This window comes from Oncorhynchus nerka, linkage group LG26 (genome assembly GCF_034236695.1).
Source record: "Oncorhynchus nerka isolate Pitt River linkage group LG26, Oner_Uvic_2.0, whole genome shotgun sequence".
Lineage (NCBI taxonomy): Eukaryota > Metazoa > Chordata > Actinopteri > Salmoniformes > Salmonidae > Oncorhynchus > Oncorhynchus nerka.
Window position 1 is genome coordinate 14,843,891 of NC_088421.1, and position 14,906 is coordinate 14,858,796.

The following is a 14,906-nucleotide window of genomic DNA, read 5'->3' on the forward strand; positions in this document are numbered from 1 at the left end:
CTCCCCTTTCCTCTCCATTTTCTGCTCTCTTACTCACCTATTTCACTACCTTCCCTTCCACTCTCTCAACCTTCCCCCTTTCACTCATACCTTCCTACTTCTATTTTTAATTACTCTCTCATCCCTTATTCCAGTCCAACCATGTATTAGTCACAGTTCCACACGGTTAGAACAGTCAGGTCCCTTTCCCTCCGTCAAAAGCCACTACAACAGATAGATAAATAGATAGTCGTGATAATGCACCAGGTAGGTACTGTAGACTACTTTTTTTTTCTTTTTTTTAACTAGGCAAGTCAGTTAAGAACAAATTCTTATTTTCAATGACGGCCTAGGAACAGTGGGTTAACTGCCTGTTCAGGGACAGAACGACAGATGTGTACCTTGTCAGCTCGGGGATATGAACTTGCAACCTTTCGGTTACTAGCTCAATGCTCTAACCACTAGGCTACCCTGGTTAGCCAGTCAAACCCTGTGATACAGTTATGCTGTAGTCTCCATCTCTTTACTATATTGTGTCATAATCTGCCAACCAACACAACCCCAGTGCCAGGACACACAGACAGACGCCGCACCACGCTACTGTGCTTCCTCATGGGGCCCCCTGACTGATGGAACACAAGATGACGGGGTGAAGGTGTGAGAGAAGCAAAGGGGCATCATCAACCCTCTGATAACTGACTAACATATGGACACCCAGGGAAATGTGACATGCATTGTAACAGGCAGGCTCTTCCTGCACTTCCTGTTTTTCACATTACAATAGCAGTTTACAGTAATGCTCTTTGATGATATCATGGTGAATCAGCTCTCACAACCAACCAACCATTCAATTTCACTTTGTTTATCAAAGTACTGTGTATGCATTTTTACATTTTCTTTTGCTAATGGTAATGGTAAGGCTGTTGTTGGACTCTATCTTGTATCAAAACAAGAGTTGTAATATTGCATGTTTAGAAACAGTTCAAAATTGCAAACACATTTCTTTTTTATTGTGGCACGGTGTCAGTGAAATTCTAACCTATGATCTTACACTATGTATACAAAAGTATGTGGACACCCCTTCAAATGAGTGAATTCAGCTATTTCAGCCACATCTGTTACTGGCAGATATATAAAATCGAGCACACAGCTATGCAATCTCCATAGACAAACATTGACAGTAGAATGGCCTTGCTGAAGAGCTCAGTGACTTTCAACGTGACACCAGAGCTGCCCTGGTCAACTATAAGTGCTGTTATTGTGAAGTGGAAATGTCTAGGAGCAAGAACAGCTCAGCCGCAAAATGGTAGGCAACACAAGCTCACAGAAGGGGACTGCCAAGTGCTGAAGCACGTAAATATCATTGGACTCTGGAGCAGTGGAAACACGTTCTCTGGAGTGATGGATCACTCTTCACCATCTGGCACTCCGATGGATGAATCTGGTTTTGGCGAATGCCAGGAGAACATTACCTGCCCAAATGCATAGTGCCAACTGTAAAGTCTGGTGAAGGAGGAATAATGGTCTGTGGCTGTTTTTCATGGTTGGGGCTAGGTCTCTTATGTCTAGTGAAGGGAAATCTTAACGCTATAGCATACAATGACATTCTAAACAAATCTGTGCTTCCAACTTTGTGGCAATAGTTGGGGGAAGGCCCTTTCCTGTTTCAGCATGACAATGCCCCAATGCACAAAGCGAGGTCGATACAGAAATTGTTTGTCGAGATCGGTGTGGAAGAACTTGACTGGCCTGCACAGAGCCCTGACTTCAACCCAAACAAACACCTTTGAGATTAATTGGAACGCCGACTATGAGCCAGGCCTGCCCGACCTCACTAATGCTCTTGTGGCTGAATGGAAGCAGGTCCTCACAGCAATGTTTCAACATCTAGTTGATGAGCGAGTTGATGAGCGACAATATAAACACACAGTCACTCAACATACACCCTGTTATGCCTGTCATCTACAAGGACATAGGCTGCTTTAAGACATCTTTAGGCTCTCGAAGCCCAACTGGTCCCTGCAATCCACACAACTAAAACGCACACAACTGACATGGTTCTCTTTTCAACATGAAACTTCAATGGCTTAACAAAATCGCACCTACTAAGTAGAATTGACAGATAACAGCCTATATAATGCACAGAACAGCAAGGGTGGAAAAATAGTTAATCAAAACAGATATCCAAGATGGCCGCCTGTCTGTCTGGCCCGGTTCCCTTCCCCTCCCAGCCCTTCTAGCCCTACCTGGTCCCACCATCCAATGAGCCACGGTCTCGAGCAGGTCTCACAGAACAGGTCTACCAGAGGTGTCCTGAGCTCTGCTGCCGTCCCAGACCCTTCCAGAACCCCTCCGGCAGTCGCACCTAGGTCCAGCTCCAGGTCTGGCCCTCCTCCCCTCCCCTGCAGCTGGCTGTAGCTGGTGGAAGAGCGGGGCAGCCGGTAGCCGCCTGGCACGGGCGAGGGACAAGGGGACGGCGAGGCGGGATCAATGGCCTCTACCACACCCATGCTTAGGGTGACGGGGGGCGAGGGGCGCTTGCCCAGACAGGAGGACCGGTAGTGGAGCGGGCTGGGGGTGGGGGCGCTGCAGGTGTCCCAGCAGCATGAGGAGGGATTCGTCGTCAGCGTGTGGGCAGCGTGTAGGCCGCAGCCGGCCAGGCCGGGACACTCCAGAGCGACAGCTTCCCCCCGCCAAGGGGGGAGGAGGGGGAGAGGGACAGGGTCCACTGGTGCTCACAGTCCGTCCCTACATGCAGTTCTCCTGGAAGCAGGCCACCCACCCAGTGCGTCCAGATATGGGCCCCAGTGTGAGGACGGTCCACAGATGAGGGTGCCCCGCAAACGGCAGGCCAGGAGCCCCCTGGATCCCCAAGCTCCAGAGACTACATCTCATCCCAGCTGGTGAGCAGAACTGACCCAAATCAAACAGCAGAGTGGGGAGAGGGGGGGATAGGATGGGAGAAGATGGAGAGTGAGAGGGGGACCGTCTGAAGGGCAAACAGAGGCAATGGAGGAGGAGAGGGAAGAGAGAAAAGCCAAGATGTTGGAGAAGGTCAGAGAGACAGACAGATGGAGATAAAATAGGACAGAGGAGCTTAGAAGGATGGAGGGATGGAAAGACGGTGACGATAGGGTGGGAAAGATGACCGTAGTATTGAGCGATGGGACAGAGGAAGAGGACAGAGAGTGACAGAGAGGGAGACGAACGGCAATGGAGAGAGAAGAGAAGGAAGGAGAGACAGAGATAGAGAAATAGGGAGCCAGGCCTGTGATGTAGCTAGCAGACGGTCGGTCAGGCTACAGAATCACATCGGAGCGCTCCGTGTGGGGAAAAACAGGCTCTCTCCTCGTCTCCCTGCGTTGCGTCTACTCTGCAAAGTGCCCCTCCCCCACAACGCACCGGATCCAGGGGCCGGGCCCAGTCGTCCTCCTGCTGCATCAGCCCCGTATGTGCCTCAGCGATGATCCCAACACACACACAGTCCACAGTCCTCCTCCCAGTAGCTTCCCCCACAGTATCCCAGTCACTCCATCGTGTCTCCCTGGGCTGGTTAAATTATGTCTGAGGTTGAAACTAATCCAAGAGCTTCAGGCTCCCCTTATTTTTCCTTCCTCTTCTCTTCCTCTTCCCTTCCTCCGCCGTAGCAAAGCCCCGCTGCCTCCTGTAGCGCCGTCTCCCTGGATGCTGTAGACAGCCCTTGCAAGTTAATCAGTCAGACAGCGTGCACTTGTGTGTGTGCGGGCAGCCTGAATGCGCATGTGCTGCAGACACCATGTACGCCTGTCGGAAAAGTGTGTCTGTGAGAGAGAGAGCGTGTAAGAGAGAGAGTATGAGGGAGTGTGTTCATATATGTGTGTTCATGTTGGTGTGGTTTTGTGTGTATGTGTCTTTATGTCGCCTGTCTGCTCTTAAAGGCCACAGCATTCTCTCTGCTTCTCTGTCAGCCAGGAGCACACACACAAACTGCTGTCTTCTGCATTCTGAAACAGTTGCAACATGTTACATTCCCCTCAGGGTGACAAAAAAAACAAGAGTACCACACTGTCTCTTTTAGGCAACACTGTTGAAGGAACCTTGCCTCTTTTTCATTGGTCACTGCCCAGACCACAAGCCTTGTGGTCAGAGTGGTGAGCCAATGAGTAAAAGGGAAGGGCAGACCCTGTTGTTCGATAGCAACTAAGGTTACAGCAGAGACATCAGCATCAGGACCCGTTCCCCCTCCTCCCTCTTCCCCTGTGCTCTATGGCCTCCCTTCCCACCCACAGACCCTCACCCTCCCCTTCTCCTTCTCTCTCTGTCTCTCCATCCTACATTTTAAGCGGAACATCTTGCTGCAGCTCATGCATTCATGTGCACAAATACACATCTGCTACAAACACAGACTGTAAACAGCAGTATACAGTATACACACATATCACCCATACCTTTGTAAATATAGAGCATCTGACAAATATTTTAGACATTCTGTGTACATGCACACATTCATTCCCTTCGGCCTCAAAAGGACAATACACAAATCCCAAACATCACTGGGACTAACAGCTCCTGCGAGCCACAAGACTGTGATAGCCCACTGAGCTAAAAGCTAGAAATGATCCTGGGGAGCTAACCCAAGTCGCCATATGTCAGACAAGGTTACTCATCACGAGAGTGTGGCTGACCGAACCACCTCTGTTACATTAGCTTGGCCAGTCCACAGTCCGCAGTCATACAGTTTAGTTCCGCCAAACGCAAACAAGCCTCTCAGACATTAATGAAACATACAGTAAGGGAGAGGAAACACAAATACGTTGAGGTTGTGGTAGAGGGTATAGGAGAGGGGCACGGACAGATGCAGAGGCCAGGTGTAGTGTAGGGTTGTGGTAGAGGGTATAGGAGAGGGGCACGGACAGATGAAGAGGCCAGGTGTAGTGTAGGGTTGTGGTAGAGGGTATAGGAGAGGGGCACGGACAGATGCAGAGGCCAGGTGTAGTGTAGGGTTGTGGTAGAGGGTATAGGAGAGGGGCACGGACAGATGAAGAGGCCAGGTGTAGTGTAGGGTTGTGGTAGAGGGTATAGGAGAGGGGCACGGACAGATGAAGAGGCCAGGTGTAGTGTAGGGTTGTGGTAGAGGGTATAGGAGAGGGGCAAGGACAGATGAAGAGGCCAGGTGTAGTGTAGGGTTGTGGTAGAGGGTATAGGAGAGGGGCATGGACAGATGAAGAGGCCAGGTGTAGTGTAGGGTTGTGGTAGAGGGTATAGGAGAGGGGCAAGGACAGATGAAGAGGCCAGGTGTAGTGTAGGGTTGTGGTAGAGGGTATAGGAGAGGGGCACGGACAGATGAAGAGGCCAGGTGTAGTGTAGGGTTGTGGTAGAGGGTATAGGAGAGGGGCACGGACAGATGAAGAGGCCAGGTGTAGTGTAGGGTTGTGGTAGAGGGTATAGGAGAGGGGCACGGACAGATGAAGAGGCCAGGTGTAGTGTAGGGTTGTGGTAGAGGGTATAGGAGAGGGGCACGGACAGATGAAGAGGCCAGGTGTAGTGTAGGGTTGTGGTAGAGGGTATAGGAGAGGGGCACGGACAGATGAAGAGGCCAGGTGTAGTGTAGGGTTGTGGTAGAGGGTATAGGAGAGGGGCACGGACAGATGAAGAGGCCAGGTGTAGTGTAGGGTTGTGGTAGAGGGTATAGGAGAGGGGCACGGACAGATGAAGAGGCCAGGTGTAGTGTAGGGTTGTGGTAGAGGGTATAGGAGAGGGGCACGGACAGATGAAGAGGCCAGGTGTAGTGTAGGGTTGTGGTAGAGGGTATAGGAGAGGGGCACGGACAGATGAAGAGGCCAGGTGTAGTGTAGGGTTGTGGTAGAGGGTATAGGAGAGGGGCACGGACAGATGAAGAGGCCAGGTGTAGTGTAGCGTTGTGGTAGAGGGTATAGGAGAGGGGCATGGACAGATGAAGAGGCCAGGTGTAGTGTAGGGTTGTGGTAGAGGGTATAGGAGAGGGGCATGGACAGATGCAGAGGCCAGGTGTAGTGTAGGGTTGTGGTGTGTGTAGGGTAGTGGCAGTGGTAGTCTAGGGTAGTGGTAGTGGTGGTGTAGGGTAGTGGTAATGGTTGTGGTGTGTGTAGGGTAGTGGCAGTGGTAGTCTAGGGTAGTGGTAGTGGTGGTGTAGGGTAGTTGTAGTGGTAGTGGTAGAGGTAGAGGTGGTGTAGGGTAGTGATAGTGGTGGTGTGGGTAGACATAGTGGTGGTGTAGGGTAGTGGTAGTGTTGGTGTAGGTTAGTTGTAGTGGTGGTGTAGGGTAGTGGTCGTGGTGGTGTGGGTAGACATAGTGGTGGTGTAGGGTAGTGGTAGTGTTGGTGTAGGTTAGTTGTAGTGGTGGTGTAGGGTAGTGGTCGTGGTGGTGGTAGTGTTGGGTAGTGGCCGTGGTGGTGGTGGTGTAGGGTAGTGGTAGTGGATGTGGTAGTGGTAGTTGTAGTGGTAGTGGAGGGTAGTGGTTTTATTTATTTATTTATCCGTTATTTTACCAGGTAAGTTGACTGAGAACACGTTCTCATTTGCAGCAACGACCTGGGGAATAGTTCCAGGGGAGAGGAGGGGGATGAATGAGCCAATTGGTAGTGTAGGGTAGTGGTAGTGGTGGTGTAGGGTAGTGGTAGTGGTGGTGGTTTAGGGTAGTGGTAGTGGTGGTGTAGGTAGGGTAGTGCTAGTGGTGGTGGTGTAGGGTTGTAATGGTGGTAGTGGTAGGGTAGTGGTAGTGGTAGTGTGTGGTAGTGGGGGTGGTAGTGGTAGGAGAGTGGTAGTGTAGGGTAGTGGTGGTGGAGTGTAGTGGTGGTGTAGGGTAGTGGTAGTGGTGGTGGTAGTGGTGATGTAGGGTAGTGGTAGTTGTGGTAGTGTAGGGTAGTTGTGGTGGTGTTGTGTAGTGGTTGTGGTGGTATAGGGTATTGGGAGTGGTGGTGTAGGTAGGGTAGTGGTGGTGGTGGTGGTGTAGGGTAGTGGTAGGGCAGTGGCAGTGTGGGGTAGTGTAGGGTAGTGGGGGTGGGGGTGGCAGTGGTAGGAGACTGGTAGTGTAGGGTAGTGGTAGTGGTGGTGTAGTGTATAGGTGGTGTAAGGTATTGGTGGTGTAGGGTAGTGGAAGTGTATGGTAGACATAGTGGTGGTGTAGGGTAGTGGTAGTGTAGGGTAGTGGTGGTGGTAGTGTATGGTAGTGGTAGTGGTGTAGTGTAGGGTAGTGGTCGTGGTGGTGGTAGTGTCGGGCAGTGGTCGTGGTAGTGGTAGTGTAGGGTAGTGGTTGTGGTAGTGGTGGTAGTAGTGGTGGTGCAGACTAGGGTAGTGGTAGTGGTGGTGGTGGTAGTGGTAGTGATGGTTATTGTGATGTAGGGTAGTGGTAGTGGTGGTGAAGGGTAGTGACAGTGGCGGTGTGGGTTGACATAGTGGTGGTGGTAGTGTATGGTAGTGGTAGTTGTGGTGTAAAGTAATGGGAGTGGTGGTGATGGTGCTGGTGTTGGTAGTGGTAGTGCAAAAAAGTGGCAGTGGTGGTGTTGTAATGTAGTGGTAGAGGTAGGGGTAGTTACGGGTAGTAGTATTGGTAGTGTAGGGTAGCGATAATGGTGGTGGTGGGTAGTGGTCGTGGTAGAGTAGTGGTGGTGGAGGTGTAGGGTAGTGGTAGTGGTGGTGGTAGGGTAATGACAGTAGTGGGTTGACATAGTGGTGGTGTAGAAGTAGTGGTAGTGTTAGTGGTAGAGGTGGTGTATGGTAGTGATAGTGGCGGTGTGGGTTGTCATACTGGTGGTGTAGGGTAGTGGTAGTGATGGTCCAGAGTAGTGATAGTGGTGGTGCAGTAGTTTATGTGTCGGGGGGCTAGGGTCAGTTTGTTATATCTGGAGTACTTCTCCTGTCCTATTCGGTGTCCTGTGTGAATCTAAGTGTGCGTTCTCTAATTCTCTCCTTCTCTCTTTCTCTCCTTCTCTCTCTCGGAGGACCTGAGCCCTAGGACCATGCCCCAGGACTACCTGACATGATGACTCCTTGCTGTCCCCAGTCCACCTGGCCGTGCTGCTGCTCCAGTTTCAACTGTTCTACCTTATTATTATTCGACCATGCTGGTCATTTATGAACATTTGAACATCTTGGCCATGTTCTGTTATAATCTCCACCCGGCACAGCCAGAAGAGGACTGGCCACCCCACATAACCTGGTTCCTCTCTAGGTTTCTTCCTAGGTTTTGGCCTTTCTAGGGAGTTTTTCCTAGCCACCGTGCTTCTACACCTGCATTGCTTGCTGTTTGGGGTTTTAGGCTGGGTTTCTGTACAGCACTTTGAGATATCAGCTGATGTACAAAGGGCTATATAAATACATTTGATTTGATTTGATTTAGTGATAGTGGTGGTGTAGGGTAGTGGTAGTGATGTGGTAGTGGTGGTGTAGGGTAGTGTAGGGTAGTGGTAGTGTTGGTGGTAGTAGTGTTGGTGGTAGTGGTAGTGTAGGGTCGTGGTAGTGTCGGGCAGTGGTTGTGGTCGTGGTAGTGTAGTGTGGTGGTTGTGGTAGTGGTAGTGGCTGTGGTAGTGGTGGTGGTAGTGGTGGTGCAGGTTAGTGGTAGTGGTACTGGTGGTGTAGGGTAGTAGTAGTGGTGGTTTAGGGCAGTGGTTAGTGGTAGTGTAGGGTAGTGGTAGTAGTATTGTAGGGTAGTGGTAGTGGTGGTGTAGGGTAGTGGTAGTGGTGGTGTAGGGTAGTGGTGGTGTAGGGTAGGGTAGTGGTGGTGGTAGTTACGGGTAGTTAAATTGGTAGTGTAGGGTAGTGGTGGTTTTGGTGGTGTAGGGTAGCGGTGGTTTTGGTGATGTAGGGTAGTGGTAGTGGTGATGTAGGGTAGTGGTAGTGGTGGTGTAGGGTAGTGGTGGTGTAGGGTAGTGGTAGTGGTGGTGTAGGGTAGTGGTGGTTTTGGTGATGTAGGGTAGTGGTAGTGGTGATGTAGGGTAGTGGTAGTGGTGGTGTAGGGTAGTGGTGGTGGTGGTGTAGGGTAGTGGTAGTGGTGATGTAGGGTAGTGGTGGTGTAGGGTAGTGGTGGTGTAGGGTAGTGGTCGTGGTGGTTGTAGTGTTGGGTAGTTGTAGTGGTAGTGGTTGAGGTGGTGTAGGGTAGTGGTAGTGCAGAGTTGTCATAGTAGTGGTGTAGGGTAGTGGTGGTGGTAGTGGTGGTGTAGGGTAGTGGTAGTGGTGGTATAGTGGTGGTGTAGGGTAGTGGTAGTGGTAGGGGTGGTGTATGGTAGTGTAGGGTAGTGGTAGTGGTGGTGTAGGTTAGTGGTAGTGGTAAGGGTGGTGTAGGGTAGTGGTGGTGGTAGTGTAGGGTAGTTGTAATGGTAGTGGTAGAGGTGGTATAGGGTAGTGGTAGTGATGGTCCAGAGTAGTGATAGTGGTGGTGCAGAGTAGTGGTAGTGGTGGTGTGGGAGGTCATAGTGGTGGTGTAGGGTGGTGGTGATGTTGGTAGTGGTGGTGTAGGGTAGTGTAGGGTAGTGGTAGTGTTGGTGGTAGTGGTGGTGTAGGGTATTGGTGGTGTAGGGTAGGGTAGTGGTGGTGTAGGGTAGGGTAGTGGGGGTGTAGGGTAGTGGTCGTGGTAGTGTCGGGCAGTGGTCGTGGTAGTGTCGGGCAGTGGTCGTGGTAGTGTCGGGCAGTGGTCGTGGTAGTGTAGGGTGGTGGTTGTGGTAGTGGCTGTGGTAGTGGTGGTGGTAGTGGTGGTGCAGGTTAGTGGTAGTGGTACTGGTGGTGTAGGGTAGTGGTAGTGGTGGTTTAGTGCAGTGGTTAGTGGTAGTGTAGGGTAGTAGTATTGTAGGGTAGTGGTAGTGGTGGTGTAGGGTAGTGGTAGTGGTGGTGTAGGGTAGTGGTGGTTTTGGTGATGTAGGGTAGTGGTAGTGGTGATGTAGGGTAGTGGTAGTGGTGGTGTAGGGTAGTGGTAGTGGTGGTGTAGGGTAGTGGTAGTGGTAGTGTAGGGTAGTGGTGGTTTTGGTGGTGTAGGGTAGTGGTAGTGGTGATGTAGGGTAGTGGTAGTGGTGGTATAGGGTAGTGGTAGTGGTAGTGTAGGGTAGTGGTGGTTTTGGTGGTGTAGGGTAGTGGTAGTGGTGATGTAGGGTAGTGGTAGTGGTGGTGTAGGGTAGTGGTGGTGGTGGTGTAGGGCAGTGGTAGTGGTGATGTAGGGTAGTGGTAGTGGTGGTGTAGGGTAGTGGTAGTGGTGGTGTAGGGTAGTGGTAGTGGTAGTGTAGGGTAGTGGTGGTTTTGGTGGTGTAGGGTAGTGGTAGTGGTGATGTAGGGTAGTGGTAGTGGTGGTGTAGGGTAGTGGTAGTGGTGATGTAGGGTAGTGGTAGTGGTGGTGTAGGGTAGTGGTGGTGGTGGTGTAGGGCAGTGGTAGTGGTGATGTAGGGTAGTGGTAGTGGTGGTGTAGGGTAGTGGTAGTGCAGAGTTGTCATAGTGGTGGTGTAGGGTGGTGTAGGGTAGTGTATGGTAGTGGTAGTGGTGGTGTAGGGTAGTGTATGGTAGTGGTAGTGGTGGTGTAGTGGTGGTGTAGGGTAGTGGTAGTGGTGGTGCAGGCTAGATGTAGTGGTAGTGTAGGGTAGTGGTAGTGTAGGGTAGTGGTGGTGGTAGTGTAGGATAGTGGTTGTGGTGGTGGTAGTGTAGTGTAGGATATTGGTAGTGGTGGTGTAGGGTAGTGGTAGTGGTAGTGGTAGTGATGGTACGGACTAGTGGTAGTGATGGTGTAGGGTAGTGGTAGTGGTAGTGGTGGTGCAGGCTAGATGTAGTGGTAGTGATGGTACGGACTAGTGGTAGTGATGGTGTAGGGTAGTGGTAGTGTAGGATAGTGGTTGTGGTGGTGGTAGTGTAGTGTAGGATATTGGTAGTGGTGGTGTAGGGTAGTGGTGGTGGTAGTGGTAGTGATGGTACGGACTAGTGGTAGTGATGGTGTAGGGTAGTGGTAGTGTAGGATAGTGGTTGTGGTTGTGGTGGTGGTAGTGTAGTGTAGGATATTGGTAGTGGTGGTGTAGGGTAGTGGTAGTGTAGGATAGTGGTTGTGGTGGTGGTAGTGTAGTGTAGGATATTGGTAGTGGTGGTGTAGGGTAGTGGTGGTGGTAGTGGTAGTGATGGTACGGACTAGTGGTAGTGATGGTGTAGGGTTATGGTACTGGTAGAAGTGGTAGAAGTGGTAATACCTTGTTGGAGGCCATGTCACCGACGCTGCGGTGGGTCTGGATGGTCTCCAGCTGGTCCAGACACCAGTCTAACTCAGCCAGAGTCTCCCTTGCCATCTGCTGGTACGTCTCATCTACACACATACACAGGAGAGAAGAGGGTGGCATTAATGTGCTGTATGTATTATTATAACCGGTATTATCTCAGCATTGATATAATATAGTGTATCATAATATAATGGTCTGTGTAACGGTCATATTCTCTACATCTGTTCTCTTGAACTGTATCAGCCAAATTGCTACATTTGTAATTTCTTAGAATTGTTCAGTTGAGACTCCAGATTGACACTTATTTATTCAAACCATCTGCAGAATTAAATGCAGCCTATCAGTATCCATTATTGAGAAAGCCACAGGCCATGGTGCTGCAAATTCTCCTATTAATATCTGTGCATTTTTATGAGTTTTTGAAAGCTTGAGTGCACACTACCAAAACACTGTGAGTTGTGTGGGAGAGTGTTCCCAATCAGTAGCGACTAAAGTTCATTTTAGCACACCTACCAGAGAGTGTTGCCTGGGGAACAGTGGGTTGGCTTGTCACTGGTGACCTCCTGTGGACAAATAGATCATTACATCATCAGAGGAAATGATAAAGAGTGCTCTCTAGTGGACTCTAAGAACATTACAGTTGTATTGGGCATAAATTGTGTAGCGTAACAACATATCACTGGAAATAGATAAGAAAAAATATTTAACCTCATCTGTATTATAGACAATAACATTTGTGAGGAATCATAAACTATTTGCATAGATCTGCATCGCAGTCTTTTGAAATATTGTTGTGGCCAACAATATTAAAAACAATGCCTCTTTTAAGGAGGCTCTCTCAGCTCTCAGCTGTCTCTTTCTCTACATGGAGGTTCAACTTGCAGTCTCGTGAGGGAGGATTCTGTTTGGAGCTGAGAGCATCATGCTCACTAATTATGGCTCTAGATAATTCCACGGTGCATTGTTACTGCTCATATTGACGTACTGCTAAAAAGCCTGCCAACTCATGCTCTGCCTGTTTCTTGCATTACAAATGAGGATATATTTAGCATTATTGACCACTTCTATCCTTGTGAATACCCAGTCAGTCAGGTAGTCAGGCAGTCAGTATGTCTGTCAGTCTTTCAGGTAGTCAGTCAGCCACTGGGGACATGATGATCTCAGCAGAATACGATAAAGACACAACGTGATGAGAGTATTGCCACATTATAGCTTACTGATATGACACAGTTCTGACAAAATAGAAGGAAGAAATGTGATATTTACAGAAACTACATATGAAGAGTTTCATTCAAAAACACTAAATATCCTTTTTCAGAAATGTTGGTAAATGAACTGTTATTGTTTAACGAAATGATGAAACAGATTGGTGTTTTTTCACTATCTAATCATGGCATTTGGTTGTTCAATGACAGACATGTATTTGTTTAAATCTATCACTTGATCGTTTCATTTCAGAGACAAATAATAATGTATTTTCTTTGCAAAATGCTATATATCCGCCTCATTCTCAGAGAAATAAGGAGTACTGTTCGGTTTTACACAGTCAAATGTAACAAATAACTTACATTTTTAAATAAATAAATGTACTTATGATACATTTCTGACATCAATATAATACAAAAATAACTATTATAATAATTCAATGCAGTAATATGATATGATTTGATTTGATTTGATATCTGTATAAAAAACAAAACACATTTGAGTCATTTGGCAGGTGTTCTTATCCAGAGCGACTTATATAGTAAGGCATTCATCTTAAGATACAGTAGCTACGTGAGACAACCACATATCAGAGTCAAATATACAGGACACAAACATTCCATTCCAGCTAAACAATGGATATATAGCATTTAGCAAGAAAAAACACACATTTTTATACACATCTAAAATCTGTTAAGAAAACATCTTGAGAACAGTAATATTTAACACACATGAAGGTACCCATAATGAATCATTCCTGATGAAAAAAAAACAAATGTGAAAAATTGGTTGATATAGTGTTTTGGAAAAAAACTCTTCATATTCCAGTGAGAATAAGGACTGCACAGTCACAATATAGACACAGTGAAGATGTCTCTCTGCTCTATGCTGCGATAGAGAAGAGAGATATGTGGCCACATTAACAGGGGTTGAAAGGGTGACGTGGCTGACGAGATGCTACTGACTTGTTAGTGGGTGTCGTGACATTGGCGAGGATGGTGAAGTTGCTTCTTACAGTTCGTAGACTGGCCAACACCTGGGGGATGGACAGACGGTGGGGGGGGGGGGGGGGGCAGAGAGCGGAGCGAGACAAATTCACTACATACTCATTGTAGCACCTTTCTGGTTCTTTACTGCATGTTCTATCTTTAGGTAGGCAGGGTGAAGTGAACGCCACGTCATCAACAAACTGCAGAGCTGGTGCTTACCTGAGCAAAAGGGGTGACTATGAGATCTTCTGCATGCCTGTAGAAAGAGAGATAGAAAATGAACAAAGGAAGGAGATGACAGTAAAGTCAGCAGGATAGATGGAGCGTTATCGCTGAAGTGTAACCTGTATGACAGTTCACATTAACAGACACCGGATATATATGTGATCCAATGGTATCCATAGCCCTATCTGAATCTAAACCAAATATTTTTGGTTCTGACCAAAAAAGCATCTTTCTGAAATGGAAGCAGGTCAAGACAAATTATACCGCTGTGAAGCGAAAAATATTTTCGTATGAACATTAGCATAATACTGCCATAATCATAATAATCATAAATGCCAAGTCGGCTGATTGTGATTGTATAGTGAGTAATGTATGGTGTTGCAGAAATCTGGAATGTCAGTGAGGCTACTTTCACTCAGAGGGGTTTTAACCATGTGGATTAGCCAAGGTGGTTTTGATGGCATGTGATGAACACAGGAAGTGGAGATTGTAAGGGGGTACATACTCACCAAACCACGGTTCAAATAGCACAATACTTTAGCTGGACTTGATTGAGTTTGCCTGGCGCAATGGAACCAATGGAATAGTCTTATAAGTTGAAACCCCCGCCCAGGTTTGATACTCACCCCTCACTGTTGATGGAGGAGTTACGTGACATGGTCTTGGGGGACATGTCATAGTCAGAGTCTGATCGGTACAGGAAGGACTCCCTGCGCTCCCCGCGACTCCTGCACCCCTCTGTGGTAAAGGAGGGGTGCAGCCCCAGCACAGGACTCGCCTGCGAATCCATGGGGCTGCGGCCGGGCGAAGGACCATTCTCTGAGTCAAAACTGAAAGACAAAGTGAGAGAGACAGGAAAGTTGTCTGGATCAATGCTTCATTAAAGGCATTTCCCTGTGTTTTATATATATTTACACACTAAGAGGTTGGAATAAATCTGTCAATTTACCATTTTAGTGTAAAAGCTGTTTAAAAGACAGCCTGAAATTGCCTGTATGAGGAGTCTGGATTTCCTGCTCATTCTCTCCTGATTCCGTGAAACCTCCAACAGCGATTTTGGGAAAACCAGTGAATTTATTGAATATTCCCAGAATTTTGCAACCATAGGTGGGAAGAAGTTTTGGCCTGCCTGGTGACATCACCAGACGGTAACTTAGGTAACAGACCAACCTCTCTGCCAATAACACCTGCTATTCCCCTTCCCACTCAGACCAACAGACAGACAGTCCTAGCAAAATTCTTGCCTGAGAAATTGCTCTTTGCTAAGTAGCTATTTTTGTATGTTTTTGATCATTTTAATTGAAAACAAT

General features: G+C 48.3%; 1 protein-coding gene across 1 annotated transcript in view; it reads right to left on the reverse strand.

The window, feature by feature from the left end:
• pde4a (phosphodiesterase 4A, cAMP-specific) overlaps window positions 1-14,427 on the reverse strand; it is a 96,477-nt gene extending 82,050 nt beyond the window's left edge. Inside the window, exons 1-5 of the mRNA XM_065010131.1 lie at window positions 14,223-14,427; window positions 13,591-13,627; window positions 13,348-13,418; window positions 11,690-11,739; window positions 11,150-11,262 (exon numbers count right to left, since the gene is read on the reverse strand). Coding sequence (XP_064866203.1) covers window positions 11,150-11,262; window positions 11,690-11,739; window positions 13,348-13,418; window positions 13,591-13,627; window positions 14,223-14,386 — 435 coding nt within the window. The 5' untranslated portion in view covers window positions 14,387-14,427. The remainder of the gene's footprint in view (window positions 1-11,149; window positions 11,263-11,689; window positions 11,740-13,347; window positions 13,419-13,590; window positions 13,628-14,222) is intronic.
• Between the last annotated feature and the right edge of the window lie 479 nt (window positions 14,428-14,906).